This window comes from Doryrhamphus excisus, linkage group LG20 (genome assembly GCF_037039965.1).
Source record: "Doryrhamphus excisus strain RoL-2023G ecotype Guam linkage group LG20, RoL_Dexc_Guam_v1.1, whole genome shotgun sequence".
In the NCBI taxonomy this organism is placed as follows: Eukaryota; Metazoa; Chordata; class Actinopteri; order Syngnathiformes; family Syngnathidae; genus Doryrhamphus; species Doryrhamphus excisus.
In genome coordinates this window covers 13,445,646-13,465,748 of record NC_136376.1, presented here as the reverse complement: position 1 = coordinate 13,465,748, position 20,103 = coordinate 13,445,646, and the positions used below count along the sequence as shown (strand labels likewise).

General features: G+C 41.2%; 1 protein-coding gene across 3 annotated transcripts in view; it reads right to left on the bottom strand.

The window, feature by feature from the left end:
- Positions 1-14,457, bottom strand: part of mlip (muscular LMNA-interacting protein) — a 48,162-nt gene extending 33,705 nt beyond the window's left edge. For all 3 annotated transcript variants that reach the window (XM_078799373.1, XM_078799371.1, XM_078799372.1), the window contains exon 1: positions 14,316-14,457. In XM_078799373.1, the coding sequence (XP_078655499.1) occupies positions 14,316-14,345 (30 nt within the window). In that variant the 5' untranslated portion in view covers positions 14,346-14,457. The remainder of the gene's footprint in view (positions 1-14,315) is intronic.
- Positions 14,458-20,103: the final 5,646 nt, after the last annotated feature.

Genomic DNA, 20,103 nt, shown 5'->3' with positions numbered 1-20,103 from the left:
CGTTCAAACAGTCCCGTGTGAAATGCCGTTTTCAGATGATTTGTTTTTTCTTGCTGGGAATCACCAACTACAACAACTTTGGCCTGAGCTTGTTTTGTAAACAAACAAGCAGAGCTTGGGAGAGGGCCGAGAGCGTATTGGGCCTATAGCCACGCCCATAAGGAAGCCTGCTCCTCTGTGACATCACAAAAGAACAGTTTTGCAAACAGAGCATTTAGTCCAGGGGTGGGCAAACTACGGCCCGGGGGCCACATCCGGCCCGCCAAGTGTTTGAATACGGCCCGCCCAATCTTTCCAAAGTATTTCATTTAAACTCAACATACAACCTGGCATCATGGCCTGAGCCAACCTTTTGATGGTTTTATCAATTTCGTTTTTTGACATGGTCTGTTGTTTACAAAGTGCTCCTGAAAAAAGGGACACAAGCACATAATAATAATAATAATTATTATTATTATTATTATATTATTAGATTATTATAATGATTATTAGAACTATTATGATTATTATAATTATTATATTAATGCTAATTATTATATTAATTATATATAATATTATTGTTATATTTGCATATTTTACATAATAATAATATAATTATTATTATTTTAATTTTATTGTAATTATTATAATATTTTATTATTTTTAAAATATTTAAATATAAATATAAAATAATAAATAATAATAGCAGATTGCATGACAATTTTACAGATACAATAATACCAGGTGGACTGTTACGTGTAAAATATATAGTCTGCCCCCCCCCGTAAATTTTGTCATATCAATGCGGCCCGCGAGTCAAAAAGTTTGCTCACCCCTGATTTAGTCGGACTCTGGATGACGTGTGACGCGTGACTAGTGAGCGTTTGAAACGGGCTTTGTGCACACTGTAGTTGTACCACTTCATCCTGCATGACAGTGTATTATCTCTGCAACCAGAAGGAAACTGATACGGCAGAACTTAGTATGCTAATTGTGAGTGTAATCTCCATCAGTGAGTGAGGGCCATGTGAATACATTTTTAACAGTTTAGGACCATTACCACTTGTGATTAATGAAGGAAATGACATGGTACTTATCTGTACACTATCGATCAAACCACACTTAAGGGGAAGCAGATTAATCACCAAGAGATTTCTGATTACATTCAAGCATGCAGAATAAAGATTTTTATTGAATTCAATAGTTTGAATTACTTTGTCATTTTCTTATTACTTTACACATTCACATGTTATGTATATGCACACCAACAGACATATACACATCCATATGCGCACTCACAGCACATGGGCACATGGTGCAATCCACCGTCTTATCCATGATACTATTGCTATGCTATTATCACAGTAATAATGATGTCAAGCAATGAGATTGTAGTTACTACAACTGTATGGCTGTAATTGTTTACTATCACGGTTCATCATGGTAGCATGACCTTCCAACCAGTCAGCCAGTCAGTCAGTCCAATCTAATCTAATATTGTCTTTATCACCTGATGTGCTCATTGGGTAGCTAGCAGAAATTATGGTTACCAACTTCCACAAAACTGGATGGAGAATTGCATCATGTGCCAATGAAGTAATGTAGTGGTGGTTCTAGCTATTGGCCATATGAGGGTGGAGGGCGGGGCACGGCAAGCTGGCGGGGGGACCCATTTACTTGTGTTCAGTGCTCATCAGGTCAGGATGTGTGGTAGACGCCCCTGCAGGCGGGATACTGGAACCAAAACCAGAGTATGGGGAAGGGGGACTTACTTCATCACTGTGCCTTGCGGATTAACAAGCAGCCTGCTAAGGCCGCTTTTGTTGGAGATATTTGTTTTCCCTTTTTGCCATTTTACTCATAAAGCAACTGAGGATAGATGAGTTTTCACTGCCTGGTTCAAATGTAATTTTCTTTTTTGGGGGCATAAACAACAGAGAACACATGTTATTATGCAAATGAATACTGTATTTATTAATAATTGACTTAGGAGCTAACAACAGATGAATATTTATTGTCTTCAAGCTAAGGAAATGAAAATGAACACAAAGTAAATTTTCCTTGGTAGGAAAGTCAGCCTGATATTGTGGAATGATATTGTTATGGCAGTGCAAGATGGCAGCACTCATAATTGCAACTGCAATTGCAGGTAAGCAGTGTGGACTTTGTAGATTCTCAGAGAAACACGTTCTCTGCAGTGTTGCCAACTTTGTTACTAAATCTGGCGACATTTCCAAACTCTCTTGGCGTCACTTGCTGTTTGTGACATCACAAGGAGCTGGGCTTTCTTCTATGGGCATACGCTGTAGGCCACGTATGCTCCTCTGAAGCACCGGATGACTTATAACCTCATAGTGGTCAGCAACTGAAATCTATTTTTAACCAAGATTCAATGCAGCCAGACAAAGCCCAAGGCTAACCCACACACAAAATCACCTGTACAAAGTCCTACCTGCACTAATCCCGCTCACCTGCATGTACACATGCAGGGATCATTTGGCCTAACAAACACTACCTCACATACAAAAATGCCTCAAAGTTACCATCAAACAAAAAGGCAACTTATAAAAAAAAACTGACAAGCCCCCAATAAATATGTTATGTATGAACATAACATGTAAAGAGGACACAAGAGGCGGGAAAAAGTAAGTCACCAGAGTTTGATTGAAAGATAAACTAAGAACACAAAAGACAAGCCCCCCCCCCTCTGCCCAAAGAAAAGCACGATGCGCTGGCCCAAGCAAACAAAAGGACGGTGAGGTCAATAGGGCCAATAGTCGTCCTGCCACCTCACCGCGACCTGAAGAAAAAACACAACTGAGTCCCTAAACAGAAAGAAAAAGCCGGTCACACCAGGACAAACTGGAACAAAAGAACTAATAAAAACACAAAAACTATCCTGCTTCTCCGCATGAAGCAGCTGAGAGGCCCTGGGGCAATGGCAAGGTGGGACCCCAGTTTCCCCCAGTGAAGGCCGACCACTGGCTGTAAGGTGGAACACCCAGCCACGGCTGTTGACAGCTTTTGGGCCCGGGACAAAATAATTACAGTGATTTTTTTTTTGGTCATTAATTCACGCCTACGGCTTCTCCAACCGCTACCAAACATTCAATCACATTCATACACCACTGAGGGCAGCCCTGGAGGCAAGGTGGGTGAAGTCGGACACAACATGGACTGGGTGGAGGGAGCAAGGATCGAAGTGCCAACCTTTCTGGATGACCTGCTCTACCTCCTGAACCACTGCCACCACAATTGAATTATCATGCACAGAGAGCAATGAAGTACTTGATGCTCTGTCTCCTTTCTGCACGGTTCTCCTTGAGGCGTTCAGGCGCACTCGTAATTGTGAGTGTTAGGCGCTGATTGTTTTTCATTTTTCTGACAATTGGCGTAGATCACCTTGGGAACCTCTGGTGGAAGCTAAAACTGCTGCACACCAATAAAGTGTTGGGAGAGTTGCAACACTTGTAAAGCGAGTGCAATTGTTTGAATTCAAACGTCCTAACCTGAAGGTTTCTACACATCACACAGCTTCAAAGTCAGCCTTCATCTGCCAAGCACAAAAATACATAAGAAAAAAATGTAAAATTCAAAAAAGTTTTTCAACAGTCAATACGATTGTAAAATATTATGCATACCTGTCAACAAATAAGGAAAGTAATTGCCCCCCCAGTATAAATGTCCTCTATCAAAGCAAAGAAAGTTGAGACTCTCAAAGGTTAAAGTGAGTGTTTCCTACTCGCCCAGCAGAGACCTCCTGAGTGTTTAATAGCGCCAAATGTCGCCAAGGTCACGTCGTCCCCCGCACTCACGTTCCCTTCACGACGCCGGATCCCCGTGCTATGCGCCGTATCACAGGGCACTCGCCAGAGGTCCCTGAGCTATTTCTTGTGGTATGCCAGGCCCATTCCCAAGACCAAATACACGGAGCTAAATCATTTCCTGAAGCAGACCACCCTCCATGGGTGGCTTTAAAGGGACGGAAAGTCAAATAACTTGCTTTAGTTCCAAGATAATAATATTAATGTTCTTTATTTTGTGTGAGGGGCTCAAGTGTTTGGGAGCTTTTTGTACTAAAGTGCACTATAATTATTAATTATTAAATCTGATATATTTTGGGTGTTTAAGATTTATTTTTTAAATGAATTGGAAGAAATGTTGCCATTTTTACTTGTGAGATTTCCAACTAATTAAGAATAAAGTCATACTAACACAAGAAAAAAATCTTATAAATATTATTATCTTATAAAATATTATTAAGAAAAGCATTTTAATATATGATTGCAAAATACTGCTTATCCTCACGAGATTTGCGGGCATGCTGGAGCCTATCCCAGCTGTCTTGGGGCAAGAGGCGAGGTACACCCTGGACTGGTGGCCAGCCAATCACAGGGCACATATAGACAAACAACCATTCACACTCACATTCATACCTATGGACAATTTGGAGTGGCCAATTAACCTAGCATGTTTTTGGAGAAAACCCACGGGGAGAACATGCAAACTCCACACAGAGATGGCCGAGTGTGGATTTTCTATTATTATGTCTACTATATTAGTATTACTACTAGTATTACTACTGGTACTATTAGTATTACTACTATATTATACTATATTACGTGTGTAAAGATGACTATAGGGATGTTATTTCATATCTACAGGTCTCTAATTATATACATATAGACAAACAACCATTCACACTCACATTCATACCTATGGACAATTTGGAGTCACCAATTAACCTAGCATGTTTTTGGAATGTGGGAGGAAACCGGAGTACCCGGAGAAAACCCACTCACGGGTGGGGAGAACATGTAATACACTATTAATGTACAAAAAAGTAGTCATCTTACAACAAAAAGTCACACCAGAAAAAAGTCTGAATATTATGATTAAAAATGTGACAAGCAAACCTTTGATAACGTGTAACTTTATGTACAATATTATGCAAATAGAGTAATATTGCAGTAACTCTGCTACAATGACATACAATAACTATAAATTAGAAATTTAAGGTGGGAATATTACTACCTACATAATCATAATATTGCATGAAAAAAGTATGGTGAATGTCCACACGTCTGTAATTCAGCATTCAAAGCACCACAAGTTTGCTGATATGTGCTAAAAAAAAAAAATATATATATATATATATATACTTTTTTGTTTTGTCTGGAAGTAGGCTTTTCACAGGTAACACATCTCATTCGCCTGAAGCGCCTAAATTGCAAACTGTGTGAAACTAAAAGAATGGAATGCTGAATGCTGAAGGAACTTCAGCGAAAAGCAGGGATCTTTTTTTAAATTTTATTTTATTATATTTATTTGGGCAAATACACGAAACACCACAGTGCATCTCCCACACCAATCAAAATACAACTCTCCATTATTTACATCTGTATTCAGCTATATGATCACAAGCCCAAAAGGAGTAGGCTGAAGCAAAAGCTTATAAATGCCGACCCCTTTTTGCAAGATATAATCATGTTCATGCCACTGTCTTGTTTTCCCCTGTTATTAATATCACTGTTTTATTATTGTTGTTATTATCATTATTATCATTATTGTTATAATCTTTATCATTATTACCATCATTATAATCATCATTAATATTACCATTTTCATTATTATAGTTAACAATTTTTGGATTTTATTTTTTAATTATTTAATTTTACAGACTTCATTGCTTCTTGTAAAGCGCTGTATCGTTCCATCTGTTATTTTCTGAAATCTGCAGTCTTTGTGCTTTTATTGTCAATTTATTAGCCCACTTTTTTGTGACATTTACATATCATTTTCTGGATTGCATGTGTCTACTTGTGCGTTAAAAAACAAGAACTTGACCAACCCAAACATCAGTATCTTCTTGTTAAACCCTACCTGAGGTTTTTAGACGTGTTTATTAGTTTGTGTGTGTCTAGTCTCTAGTCTAGTCTATGAAAAAGCAAGGTTTTACCGATGGCCAGCTCCAGCCCCAGTCTTCACTTGCTGTGCCTAATCTGGGTTGTTTGTTTGCATTGTATTTTATTGTATTGTATTGTAATGGTTGTTGTATTTTGAGATACAGTGAAGAAAATAAGTATTTGAACACCCTGCTATTTTGCTATTTCTCCCACTTAGAAATCATGGAGGGGTCTGAAATTTTCATCGTAGGTGCATGTCCACTGTGAGAGAGATAAACTAAAAAGAAAAATCCAGAAATCACAATGCATGATTTTTTAACAATTTATTTGTGTGATACAGCTGCAAATAAGTATTTGAACACCTGTGTATCATCTAGAATTCTGACCCTGAAAGACCTGTTAGTCTGCCCATTAGAAGTCCACCTGCACTCCATGTATCATCCTGAATCAGATGCACCTGTTTGAGGTCGTTAGCTGCATAAAGACACCTGTCCACCCCATACAATCAGTAAGACTTTAACTTGTAACATGGCGAAGACCAAAGAGCTGTCCAAAGACACCAGAGACAAAATTGTACACCTCCACAAGGCTGGAAAGGGCTACGGAGCAATTACCAAGCAGCTTGGTGAAAAAAGGTCCACTGTTGGAGCTATCATTAGAAAATGGAAGAAGCTAAACATGACGGTCAATCTCAATCGGAGTGGAGCCCCATGCAAGATATCACCTCGTGGGGTCTCAATGATTCTAAGAAAGGTGAGGAATCAGCCCAGAACTACACGACAGGACTTGGTCAATGACCTGAAAAGAGCTGGGACCACCGTTTCCAAGGTTACTGTAGGTAATACACTAAGACGTCATGATGTGAAATCATGCATGGCACGAAAGGTTCCCCTGCTTAAACCAGCACATGTCAAGGCCCGTCTTAAGTTTGCATATGACCATTTGGATGATACAGAGGAGTCATGGGAGAAAGTTTTATGGTCAGATGAGACCAAAATAGAACTTTTTGGTCATAATTCCAATAAGCGTGTTTGGAGGAAGAAGAATGAAGAGTACAATCCGAAGAACACCATCCCTACTGTGAAGCATGGGGGTGGTAGCATCATGCTTTGGGGGTGTTTTTCTGCACATGGGACAGGACGAGTGCACTGCATTAAAGAGAGGATGACTGGGGCCGTGTATTGTGAGATTTTGGGGAACAACCTCCTTCCCTCTGTCAGAGCATTGAAGATGGGTCGTGGCTGGGTCTTCCAACACGACAACGACCCGAAGCACACAGCCAGGAAAACCAAGGAGTGGCTCCGTAAGAAGCATATCAAGGTTCTAGCATGGCCCAGCCAGTCTCCAGACCTGAACCCAATCGAAAATCTTTGGAGGGAGCTCAAACTCCGTGTTTCTCAGCGACAGCCCAGAAACCTGACTGATCTAGAGAAGATCTGTGTGGAGGAGTGGGCCAAGATCCCTCCTGCAGTGTGTGCAAACCTGGTGAAAAACTACAGGAAACGTTTGACCTCTGTAATAGCAAACAAAGGCTACTGTACCAAATATTAACATTAATTTTCTCAGGTGTTCAAATACTTATTAGCAGCTGTATCACACAAATAAATTGTTAAAAAATCATGCATTGTGATTTCTGGATTTTTCTTTTTAGTTTATCTCTCTCACAGTGGACATGCACCTACGATGAAAATTTCAGACCCCTCCATGATTTCTAAGTGGGAGAAATAGCAAAATAGCAGGGTGTTCAAATACTTATTTTCTTCACTGTATGTAGATAATGTTTTTAAATGAGTATTTTAAATCACCACCTTTCTTTGTTTTATCAACAACCAATTGTTGCAAACTCAATTTTTGAAGCAATGATGTCTTGCTGTCCATTATTACAATTTTTTGTAAGTAATAATTAATAATAATTAATGATAATAATAATGATAATTATTACCTATATATTTATGTATGATTATCCTAGGTATCTCTATCAATTTATAGTTGCAAGGGTATTAAGGTGGTATTCTTAATAATAATAATAATAATAATTCTTAATAATAATCAGTCAATCAGAGATTCCAGCAGAGATGACAAGACAGTAGAATGATCGCTATTAAAATACCATTCCTACTTATGTTTATAATCAGACACTTTTGTTGTACTATGTCACATTTAATTGAATTTACAACTAAATTAGATTCAGTAGTGCCACCAATGGTGACAAGGTTTGTTGTTTTTTTCCCAAAAGTTAATGTAATCCTGATCAACAATAGTTTTTTCTGTGGCTACCGACAAACAAGCAAACAGAATAATGAGTAACATTTAGAGAAGAGAAAGAAGAAAAAAAAAAAAAAATATATATATATATATATATATGGTCTGGTAACTTTCAGATTTAAAATAGTTTGGATTTCTGAATTGATAGGATATTTCTTTTTCCTTGAACAGACTTTGAATGTTTCCTGGTAAGAGTTTATGTTTAGCTTTGTAAATGATCTGTAAGGTTTTCAAGGGTATTATATCCGCAAATTTGAGCAGTTTGGATTGGAGGAATAATGGATTAGTATGCTCTATGACACCTACCTTATGTATATGCCGAATTGCTCTTTTTTGCAGGAGGACCAGAGGTTGCAGATTGGTTTTGAAGTTGTTTCCCCATATCTCTGAACAATAAGTCGGATATGGCATTACAAGTGTGGAATATAGGATGTGAAGAGATTTATAGGTTAAAACATGTCTTGCTTTACTGAGAATTGCAACATTTTTTGCCATTTTTTTGCTGTGTAGTTTATGTGTGATTTCCAATTTAATTGGCTATCGAGAATTACACCTAAAAATCAGATTTCATTAACTTGTGTGATTGTGGCTCCTCCAATTGAAATTTTGATCTCTTTGTTTTTTGATTGCTTTCCAAAATATACACATTTTGTCTTGTTCCATGTTCAGTGATAATTTGTTTGAATCAAACCATAATTTTATCTTAAAAAATTCTAATTATATGTTGTGGATCAATTTATCAAGATTTTTTCCCGAGGAAAACAAACTAGTGTCATCTGCAAAAAGAACTGGTTTTAAAAAGTCTGACACATGACACAGATCATTAATACATAAAGAGAAAAATGTAGGTCCTAGCACAGAGCCCTGGGGGACCCCACAGGTTAATTGCAAATGTTCCGAGTTATAATTGTCCATACTAACATACTGTACTCTTCGGTCTAGGTAACTTCGAATCCATTTTAATGCTAATGCTGATCTCCTGTAGCACAAGTCAAAAGAAAATCATGCAAGCTTATTACACTGCATTTCCTCTCCTCATCTCCTTACTAACATCTCCTCCACAAGGTCGCTGTGACTAATGCTCCTCAGAAGCATCTCCCCAGACTACAATGCTCTCTGCAAACCTCTAATCCTCAGACATTCACGTCAGTTCCTCTGTGTTTCAAGATGTGTCACACGAAGTGTTGGGTGTGTCTCAGTAAAGCCAAACACTTGAAGTACACACCAAGCCAGCCCCTCCCTCCACAGTAGATAGGACGTACAAATATAGTGCTGTCAGCTGCTCTGATAGCCGTACAACTATTGAGCATTTATCTGGCTAAATTGTAAACAACATTCCTAACTGTAATTGGCAACATCTGAAGGGAAATGTAATTAAGCTAAGATTTTAATGCCATTTAACACATGCACGTGTGTGGTCGTACGAAGAATTTTCAAATGTCAGATGAATGCCAGTTACGCACAAACCATCAGTTGAAGTATTTTTTGTTGAGTGGGTGTTTCAGCTGGAAATAACATGAGGAAATGGCAAAAGATGATAAGACCTTAGTAAGCCTGACTAGGACCCGTAGCTTTAATGCTATTATGCACTTTATTCACTTTTTACTTTTTGTTGGTCTAATGGGTTAGATATTTGAGCAGTCCCAAAAGCACAGATATTGTTTCAAACTAGAAGTTCTGCTTGAAATACGTATATGTTTTCACAAAAAATGGTATTGGCACTTTTCTTGTGGGAACTGACCTTTTCCTCAAACGTGAATATGTTCTACTGCTGATTGCTGAAAAACAGAAAAAGGTAAAAACAAAAGTTTTCTATCTAATGGAAGACCGGAGTCAAATCTTCCTTTCATGTTTATACACCCCAACAACCCAATATTCTATGTGCCTGGCCGGGACTCAAGGGGTAGTCGTTTGAAAAAGGACTTGGATTGAATGAGTTAATTAGTTCCAGAAGGGCCGACTCAAAACAGATGCTAACCAAATATTTTTATTCCCATAAGAAACCATGTCAATCTAATGAATCTGTTCCAGAAAGCCAAGGTGCCAAACGTTGGCAACGTGTTAAACGATGCCAACGTTTCACATCATCAGGTTTGCACATTTGGAAGTGAACCCTGAAAGAAGTTTGAGGATTTTTTTTCTGAAACAGACTTTCATTATATGGAAGTTCCCAGATAGAAACTGTAAGTTTGCCCTCCCACCTCTGCTGTTTGTGGAAGATTTCACTGTGTTAGCACTGAGCTAACGCTAATGGCTTCCCGGAAATATTTCTAAATATTTGAACTTTGAGAAGTTTGTGATGGCTCTGAACGCTTGGTTTCAGAGTTTTTGGGAGACATCCCACATAAACAGCTCGGCAAACTGGGATGCCCTCATATGGGCTGGCCCAGGTATAGTATGATGTAGGCTTCATATGGGCCGGCCCAGGTATAAGATGTAGGCCTCATATGGGCTGGCCCAGGTATATGACGTAGGCCTCATATGGGCTGGCCCAGGTAAAGGATGTAGGCTTCATATGGGCTGGCCCAGGTATAAGATGTAGGCCTCATATGGGCTGGCCCAGGTATAAGATGTAGGCCTCATATGGGCCGGCCCAGGTATAAGATGAGGGCCTCATATGGGCTGGCCCAGGTAAAGGATGTAGGCTTCATATGGGCTGGCCCAGGTATATGACGTAGGCCTCATATGGGCTGGCCCAGGTAAAGGATGTAGGCCTCATATGGGCTGGTCCAGGTATAAGATGAGGGCCTCATATGGGCTGGCCCAGGTAAAGGATGTAGGCCTCATATGGGCTGGTCCAGGTATAAGATGAATGCCTCATATGGGCTGGCCCAGGTAAAGGATGTAGGCCTCATATGGGCTGGTCCAGGTATAAGATGTAGGCCTCATATGGGCTGGCCCAGGTATAAGATGTAGGCCTCATATGGGCTGGCCCAGGTATAAGATGTAGGCCTCATATGGGCTGGCCCAGGTATAAGATGTAGGCTTCATATGGGCCGGCCCAGGTATAAGATGTAGGCCTCATATGGGCTGGCCCAGGTATATGACGTAGGCCTCATATGGGCTGGCCCAGGTAAAGGATGTAGGCTTCATATGGGCTGGCCCAGGTATAAGATGTAGGCCTCATATGGGCTGGCCCAGGTATAAGATGTAGGCCTCATATGGGCCGGCCCAGGTATAAGATGAGGGCCTCATATGGGCTGGCCCAGGTAAAGGATGTAGGCTTCATATGGGCTGGCCCAGGTATATGACGTAGGCCTCATATGGGCTGGCCCAGGTAAAGGATGTAGGCCTCATATGGGCTGGTCCAGGTATAAGATGAGGGCCTCATATGGGCTGGCCCAGGTAAAGGATGTAGGCCTCATATGGGCTGGTCCAGGTATAAGATGAATGCCTCATATGGGCTGGCCCAGGTAAAGGATGTAGGCCTCATATGGGCTGGTCCAGGTATAAGATGTAGGCCTCATATGGGCTGGCCCAGGTATAAGATGTAGGCCTCATATGGGCTGGCCCAGGTATAAGATGTAGGCCTCATATGGGCTGGCCCAGGTATAAGATGTAGGCTTCATATGGGCCGGCCCAGGTATAAGATGTAGGCCTCATATGGGCTGGCCCAGGTATATGACGTAGGCCTCATATGGGCTGGCCCAGGTAAAGGATGTAGGCTTCATATGGGCTGGCCCAGGTATAAGATGTAGGCCTCATATGGGCTGGCCCAGGTATAAGATGTAGGCCTCATATGGGCCGGCCCAGGTATAAGATGAGGGCCTCATATGGGCTGGCCCAGGTAAAGGATGTAGGCTTCATATGGGCTGGCCCAGGTATATGACGTAGGCCTCATATGGGCTGGCCCAGGTAAAGGATGTAGGCCTCATATGGGCTGGTCCAGGTATAAGATGAGGGCCTCATATGGGCTGGCCCAGGTAAAGGATGTAGGCCTCATATGGGCTGGTCCAGGTATAAGATGAATGCCTCATATGGGCTGGCCCAGGTAAAGGATGTAGGCCTCATATGGGCTGGTCCAGGTATAAGATGTAGGCCTCATATGGGCTGGCCCAGGTATAAGATGTAGGCCTCATATGGGCTGGCCCAGGTATAAGATGTAGGCCTCATATGGGCTGGCCCAGGTATAAGATGTAGGCTTCATATGGGCCGGCCCAGGTATAAGATGTAGGCCTCATATGGGCTGGCCCAGGTATATGACGTAGGCCTCATATGGGCTGGCCCAGGTAAAGGATGTAGGCTTCATATGGGCTGGCCCAGGTATATGACGTAGGCCTCATATGGGCTGGCCCAGGTAAAGGATGTAGGCCTCATATGGGCTGGCCCAGGTAAAGGATGTAGGCTTCATATGGGCTGGCCCAGGTATAAGATGTAGGCCTCATATGGGCTGGCCCAGGTATATGATGTAGGCTTCATATGGGCCGGCCCAGGTATAAGATGTAGGCCTCATATGGGCTGGCCCAGGTATATGACGTAGGCCTCATATGGGCTGGCCCAGGTAAAGGATGTAGGCTTCATATGGGCTGGCCCAGGTATATGACGTAGGCCTCATATGGGCTGGCCCAGGTAAAGGATGTAGGCCTCATATGGGCTGGTCCAGGTATAAGATGAGGGCCTCATATGGGCTGGCCCAGGTATGGGATGTAGGCTTCATATGGGCTGGCCCAGGTATATGACGTAGGCCTCATATGGGCTGGCCCAGGTAAAGGATGTAGGCTTCATATGGGCTGGCCCAGGTATAAGATGTAGGCCTCATATGGGCTGGCCTAGGTATAAGATGTAGGCCTCATATGGGCTGGTCCAGGTATAAGATGTAGGCCTCATATGGGCTGGCCCAGGTATATGACGTAGGCCTCATATGGGCTGGCCCAGGTATATGACGTAGGCCTCATATGGGCTGGCCCAGGTAAAGGATGTAGGCCTCATATGGGCTGGTCCAGGTATAAGATGAGGGCCTCATATGGGCTGGCCCAGGTAAAGGATGTAGGCCTCATATGGGCTGGTCCAGGTATAAGATGAATGCCTCATATGGGCTGGCCCAGGTAAAGGATGTAGGCCTCATATGGGCTGGCCCAGGTATAAGATGTAGGCCTCATATGGGCTGGCCCAGGTATAAGATGTAGGCCTCATATGGGCTGGTCCAGGTATAAGATGTAGTCCTCGTATGGGCCGGCCCAGGGATAAGATATAGGCCTCGTATGGGCCGGCCCAGGTATAGATGTAGGCCTCATACGGGCCGGCCCAGGTATAAGATGTAGGCTTCATATGGGCTGGCCTAGGTATAAGATGTAGGCCTCATATGGGCTGGCCCAGGTATAAGATGTAGGCCTTATATGGGCTGGTCCAGGTATAAGATGTAGGCCTCATATGGGCTGGCCCAGGTATAAGATGTAGGCCTCATATGGGCTGGTCCAGGTATAAGATGTAGGCCTCATATGGGCTGGCCCAGGTATAAGATGTAGGCCTCATATGGGCTGGCCCAGGTATAAGATGTAGGCCTCATATGGGGCCTGATGCCTTTCCAATGTTACTTGGTTATGTTGCAGAGTCAGAATCACAAGCTGTAATTAGCAATTTATCAGTGTCCTAACTGTTTTTACTTTGTGCAAGTTAGCGGCTGTCTGTGTAGTATTATACGGGGGGGGGGGGGGGGGGGGGGCGAGGAGTTACCAATAGCCTTATTCTACCACAGTCAGTGGTCTACCCAAGTTTTTTAAACATGGTAGTCCGGCAAAAAAAAACGTGTAATGGCCACATTTCTACGACCAATGTTGTCGAAAGTCTACATAGAAAAGCCACTCTTTGAGGTCATGCATGATCAGTCAGGGGTCTCCAACCAGTAGACCATGAGCTACCAGTGCCTAAACACTTTTCAAGAGCTGTCCAAAGGTTTTATTCATTTATTATCTCCTTTGGCGACAAAGTTAGAAAGAAGGGTTCGGCAGTAGTCCAGAAGTCCACAATGCATGCGGGCCACAAGTTTGAAACCCCTGGTTTAAAAAGTGTTTAAAACAGCTTCCCTAAATGGTGTTATTTTTTATTAGAAAGGCTTAAGGGAGCCAGTGCAAGCACAGCTAAGGACGGGATTGCAACGAATATTGGTTGTCATCTGTTGCATGTATTCAATAGGGAAATGTTATTTCTCCAAGCAAAGCCTCTTACCTTGGCCAGACTCTTATTGGAGCTCCTCATCTCTGCTTCAAATGTCTCTCTCTCGCTCGCTCTCGCTCCCACTCAGATGCCGCTCCTTGTTTTCAGGCCCCAATAAGCTGATGTTGCGTGTTTGATCAAAGCAACATGACCACTTCTCAGCCCTGCCGCATGGAGTTTGATGTGTGCCGTATCACCACGCTCCGTTCCTTTTATAGACTCTTCATAGATGCAAATAGCTGGCACATAGCAGACAGCTCTGCACGGCACCGCCAACAATCTTCATGCTGGAACCTGAACACAACACGGTGTTGGAGACAATCTATGGACTATATATACACACAATATATAATATATGGATGAATCTGGTCATGGCCATACAAGATGTAATATACTCTTTATACATAATGCTAATTTATTTATGAAGCTCCTTTATTTATACAGACTGGAAAAAACTCAAAAACAACAATGCAAGAGTCAAATAAGGACCATTATATTTAGTTAAGAGCTATTAGGATTGGACAAAAACATGAAAGGTCCTCCATTATGCAAAATTGTCTTTTTTGGCGTTTTACAAATTACATAAAAATAACACCAGCAAAGTATTTCCAAAGAAATGTACACTATGCATACTGATGCATACTGATTAAAGAGAAAAAAACCTTGATAGATCAGACCCAAAATAATTAATTCTCAAAAATGCACAAATTAACAGGTTTCAACTTTTTTCTTGGAAAATTACTAACAAGAAAACTCTGCAAAACATTGCAAAATTTGAAGAGAGAACGTCATTTTAGTAGCATTAAGTTGAAATATTAAAGCAATGAGGTTTTTTTCAAAGTCGTAAAATCATGAAAAACTAACAAGTGAACTTTTTAAATTTTTAATGCTATGAGAATAAAGTCAAAATATTATTAAGTCATAACTACAAGGGAAAAATTAAAAAAAATTGAAATAGTTAGAAAATGAAAAAAATTAAGAAAAAAAGTTTAAATATTTGGAAAACGTTAAATATAATATACTTTTTTACTTAAAGTATATCACAAAACTGAGATGCATTTTTTTTTCCCGTGAACTTCTTAGCATATCAACATGTGTTGCTTTGCAAAATATCAAAGTGACCCTTGAATCTTAAAATTTTTTTGGGCACTTTCTGGAAAATGTTTGGACACCTCCTAATCTCGACAGTCCTGAATGCGTACAAATTTCCTCAAAAACAAATCCGTCTACATGTGTGTTAGTGAGTATTCATAATTCATCTAGATGTACAGCACATGGAGATTTATGGAGTTTTATTAGGTAGCATGATTATGGCAGCGGTATGCTGAGGTTGCCCACAATAAAATGCCACTCCAAAATGTGCAGTTTAACTTTATGTAGTCAGTATCTGGTCTGACCATCAGTTGCATCAAATACCATGTTTGCTGGTACAGAGCATCCCAAACATGCTCATTGTGTTTGAATTTGACAAATATAAATCTTTAATCGTTTCAATCCATTTTAAATACCATCATTTGAACGTGCCATCTGCTCTCCGACGCTTATTCCCCATTACCAAACTAAACTGCGAGATTTTGTAATGTGTCCCTGGATCCTGTTCAGAGTTTTCATGAAAGAAAACCACCTCTGACCTGGCTCGATGACCCCAACTCATGTACATATGCCCACAACTTCATACATAGATGCCAACCAATCATCAGTCAGCTGCAGACGTGGGAGCTCTAAGTTCCATCAGTTTGCTTTTCCTTAGCGAATAAGCTAATGTGGTGAAGTCCCTATTTCTAAATGGAATATTTTCATAGTTACAGCATAGAGAACCTGTTTTTAGCTTTCTAAAAAGTTCTTTAAAATTAAAATAACACCCTTACACCCTGACCTTTGCACTCGTAGTACCAAATGTGCTAGACATAAATAAGACTTGTGCTTGTGTGTGTTGCTGTATATGTGTTCCCATGGGGAACTGAGTAGCAGGACAAACAGGAAGTGGCATCAGGATTTCAAAGTGTTAAGTTGCTGTGTGATGAGTTTAGTGTTCTTTGTAAGATGACACTGTGAGTCAGATTATTGTGTATATAAATGATTAGTCATGGTTTGGAATTGGAGATAAGCCGCAGGGATCAAAGTTTAAGAAAAAAGTAGTGGCTTATATAGTGGAAATTATGCGAATATGCATAACTGAAAATACCAAAAAATACAAAATTGTTGAGTGTAGTTGAATGCAGAGTGTCAAACAAATAGCCCAAGAACACTGACAGATTGCACATCATGGTCACCAACCAATGAAAGGTCATTTATGGGTATTCATATGATGGGCAGCTTGCACTGTACGTTCGTTCAGGACTACATGGACGAGCTGGAATAGCAGAATAAAATCACCTCTGTGATTGTCAGACAACTGAGAAAACACTCAATGTGGCCGTGACAAAATATTTATATACTGATTTCTTTTTTAAATGCAGCTGCATTTTGAATTGCAGAGGGTTTATTGTTGCATGAGTCAACGGATGGCGACTTAACAGTGTCATACGATATGCTAGTTAAGACAAAGTGAAACTAATTCATTTGTTTGCTTGTTTATGTTGTTCATTTTGCCTGACTAGTAAGTGAAAGCAAGCCATTGGAGTGCATGTTAATCCTTTTAAGTACACGACATTCTTCATTCATGTCACAGCTGCTCTTGTCTATTTCCACTCTGCTATTTCCTTCCCCGTCTATCTGTCTATGGAAGCAGCACACAATCACATACCGCACCACTCGCTCCTCTGCTGCATTCACAGGATTATTACTATTGTGTTAGCAACAGAAAAGCATATTTAGAGCATTTTTCTATTCTACACAACTCTTGAAGGGCCCATATTGTACTATATTTAGTCTCTCTTCACATCAGTGGACTGGAAGTGTGTTGGCTAAAACATATCCATAATGCTAGACAACAACACACAGTAAAGTCTCGTTATATCGATATTCTCGGGAGTTGGAAAAAATATCGATATAACCGGACTATCCATATATCCGATTCTGCGCCGAACTGCATTAAAAGTGGGCAATAATGCACTCGACATTGTTCTATAGTGCAGAACAATGTCGAGCAGCTTAAATCAATCTTTGCTTAAGGATTTCAATACCAAAAAAGAACACGGCGAACGGCTGCTTCCAGTCAAATTTATTTTTCACACTTCCACCACCAGAGTGCAGCACACACACCGATTCCCGCACTTCCTGGTTCACAGGTCATGCTCAACCCGCCCCACATAGCTGGCCAAACACATGCCTGCATCAGAAGAACCAACGAACGCCAGCATGTACATATGAAAAACAGTGATTATTGCAAGCGATAAAAAGATATCTGAATACAACACAATTAAATACATGTATTTGTACGCTTGTGTCTTCGTTGGAATAGGTGTGTATGCTATGTCAGTTGGTTCTTCTGTTGCAGGCATGTGTTTGGCCAGCTATGTGGGGCGGGTTGAGCATGACCTGTGAACCAGGAAGTGCGGGAATCGGTGTGTGTGCTGTGCTCTGGTGGTGGAAGTGTGAAAAATAAAGTTGACTGGAAGCAGCCGTTGGCCGTGTTCTTTTTTGGTATTGAAATCCTTAAGCAAAGATTGATTTAAGCTGCTTTTGTATCGATATAAGCAGACCAAATTGGCTGGCGGGAGATGAAAAGGGCATCGTAGTAACCGGATTATCATAATAACCGTGTATCGTACTAACGGAACTAATTATATCATAAAAGACTAGAAATTTGCCGGGAAATGAAAATAGTATCGTAATAAGTAGTAATTCGTTTTAACCGATATCGATATAACGAGACTTTACTGTATATATATATACTTATATATATATATCTATATATATATCTACATAAAACATGTCCTGAGTTTAATTATTAAATATTTGCTGGATTAAATTGTCTTTTCCTGTTTAAATTTATCCCGGGTGTGTTCTTTCAGCATATGCTCAGATATGACGTTACACGCAGCTCGAGACGTTCTTCAGTTTTAAAAATGGAGACAAGCAATCGGCACTGGACTGCTGCGGAAAGTTTGTTTTTGATCCAAACTAATTTTGAAACGAAAAACTGTCAATACGAAGTTATTCCAACAAGTGAAAGACAAAAAAGTTGGTATCACGTGATGTTGATGTTTACGTTTTACTGCGCATGCCCCCTTGATTATTTGATGGTATGATTATAGCGGCGCATGTAGACAAGAGATTGGAATATTCCTTTCCATGTATACTATTGTTTTCGGAAAGATTCCATTCGGAAAGAGTGTAAACGTGGCTTTTGAGTTCCTTCACCTTTCCCTTCTATTCTGATTGTTCCTCACTGTCTGTCAGTAGCGTCACCTCTCGTCAGTTTTCAGACACCCAGCCTGTCTTGCTACCCCGTCTGCCATCAGTTCCTTGTCTGCCTTTGATCCACCCACTGCCATTTCCTCTTTACTCTCATTGTGTTTAGTTCACCAGTTTCTTTGCAACCTTGACAGGTTCCTTGTACATATTGTCTGCCTGGTGTGTCACTCGTCTCTGTTTGGGCTTTTGTTCTTGTCTGCCTACTTGAGCTTAAAACAAGGCTCCTGTCTACCTAACTCGTGCTCCTGTGTACTTGACTTTGGGTCCACCCGTCCCCCAAATGAAGTTAGGGTACCATAGATGTCTTGTTCCGGGACTCTCTCTGTCTAACCTCAGTCCATCTAAGTCTCAGTTTTCTTTCCTCTTTTCTCGCTAAGTTGCTTTTCTTTAATGCATGAGAAGCCTGGTCCTGCCCCGTGTGTCAAGTGCCTTGGGATACAGTGGAACATCGATTTTAGTACATTTCGTTTTTTGTCAAAAATGAATACTGTTGTCTACATAACCATATGGCCAAGCTGCGTGCAAACAAAGCAACCAGATATTGGTAACTCCGTCCGTCTCTTTGAAGAATGGACACTGTTTTTTGAAAGTTGGGACACTATTGACAGATTCCGTTCAGGCAATTCTTTAATCATCCTTAGTGCGAATGTGGGAGGGGGTTCCAGTGTTCGAGTGATAGAATGCACGCAGAACGAAGAACCACCAATATCTGTCTCTTTCCTTCCTCCTAATAAGCGATGCGCTTCAGGCCATCCTTCGATGTCAGCAGCTCTTCCTATCATCTTCAAGCAGAATTCACCAAGCATTGGATTGTTCGCCCATTAATAGGGAACTCCAGATGGGAGTTAGTTTTACCCTACTAATGAATATTGTATTGGAATAGTAATGCCACTGCTTTGTGCGCCGCTGTTCAAAGTGACACGGAAGACAAGATTGTTTTGAGTTTGGTGGGAAGCAAAGTGGGCGCCAGACACTCGTTACAGGCTGCAAACTGCAGTAGTGCGAGTCACAAATGATTGGCTTTTGCGATTGCCGTTGAAAGGCATTCATTGGCATATGCTGAACATGTGCTTGGTGCCGATCGATCGGAGCATCCCCAACTTGTGTAAAAATCAGCCCAATGAACTCTGCCCGGCAACAAGCGGTCACACAAAGTTGAGAGGAAAGAGATTCTTGTATTGACGGTATTTATTGTGTGTGTGGTGTAGAACATTGTTGTTGTTATAGTGGCAGTGCCTTTTGAAAATTGTCACTTCAGTACATGATGAATAGCATCCCTGACCCTGATGCACCATGCGGCAACCATACAGACTTGTTTGGATCTACGTCAGCACTTTGTGTTGCATGTCTTTGCAGGAAAAGTGCTCTACAAATAAAGTTGATTTGATTTGATTGTAGTATTTGGTGTAGGCAGACCACTCATTGTCACCGTCCCTGTCGC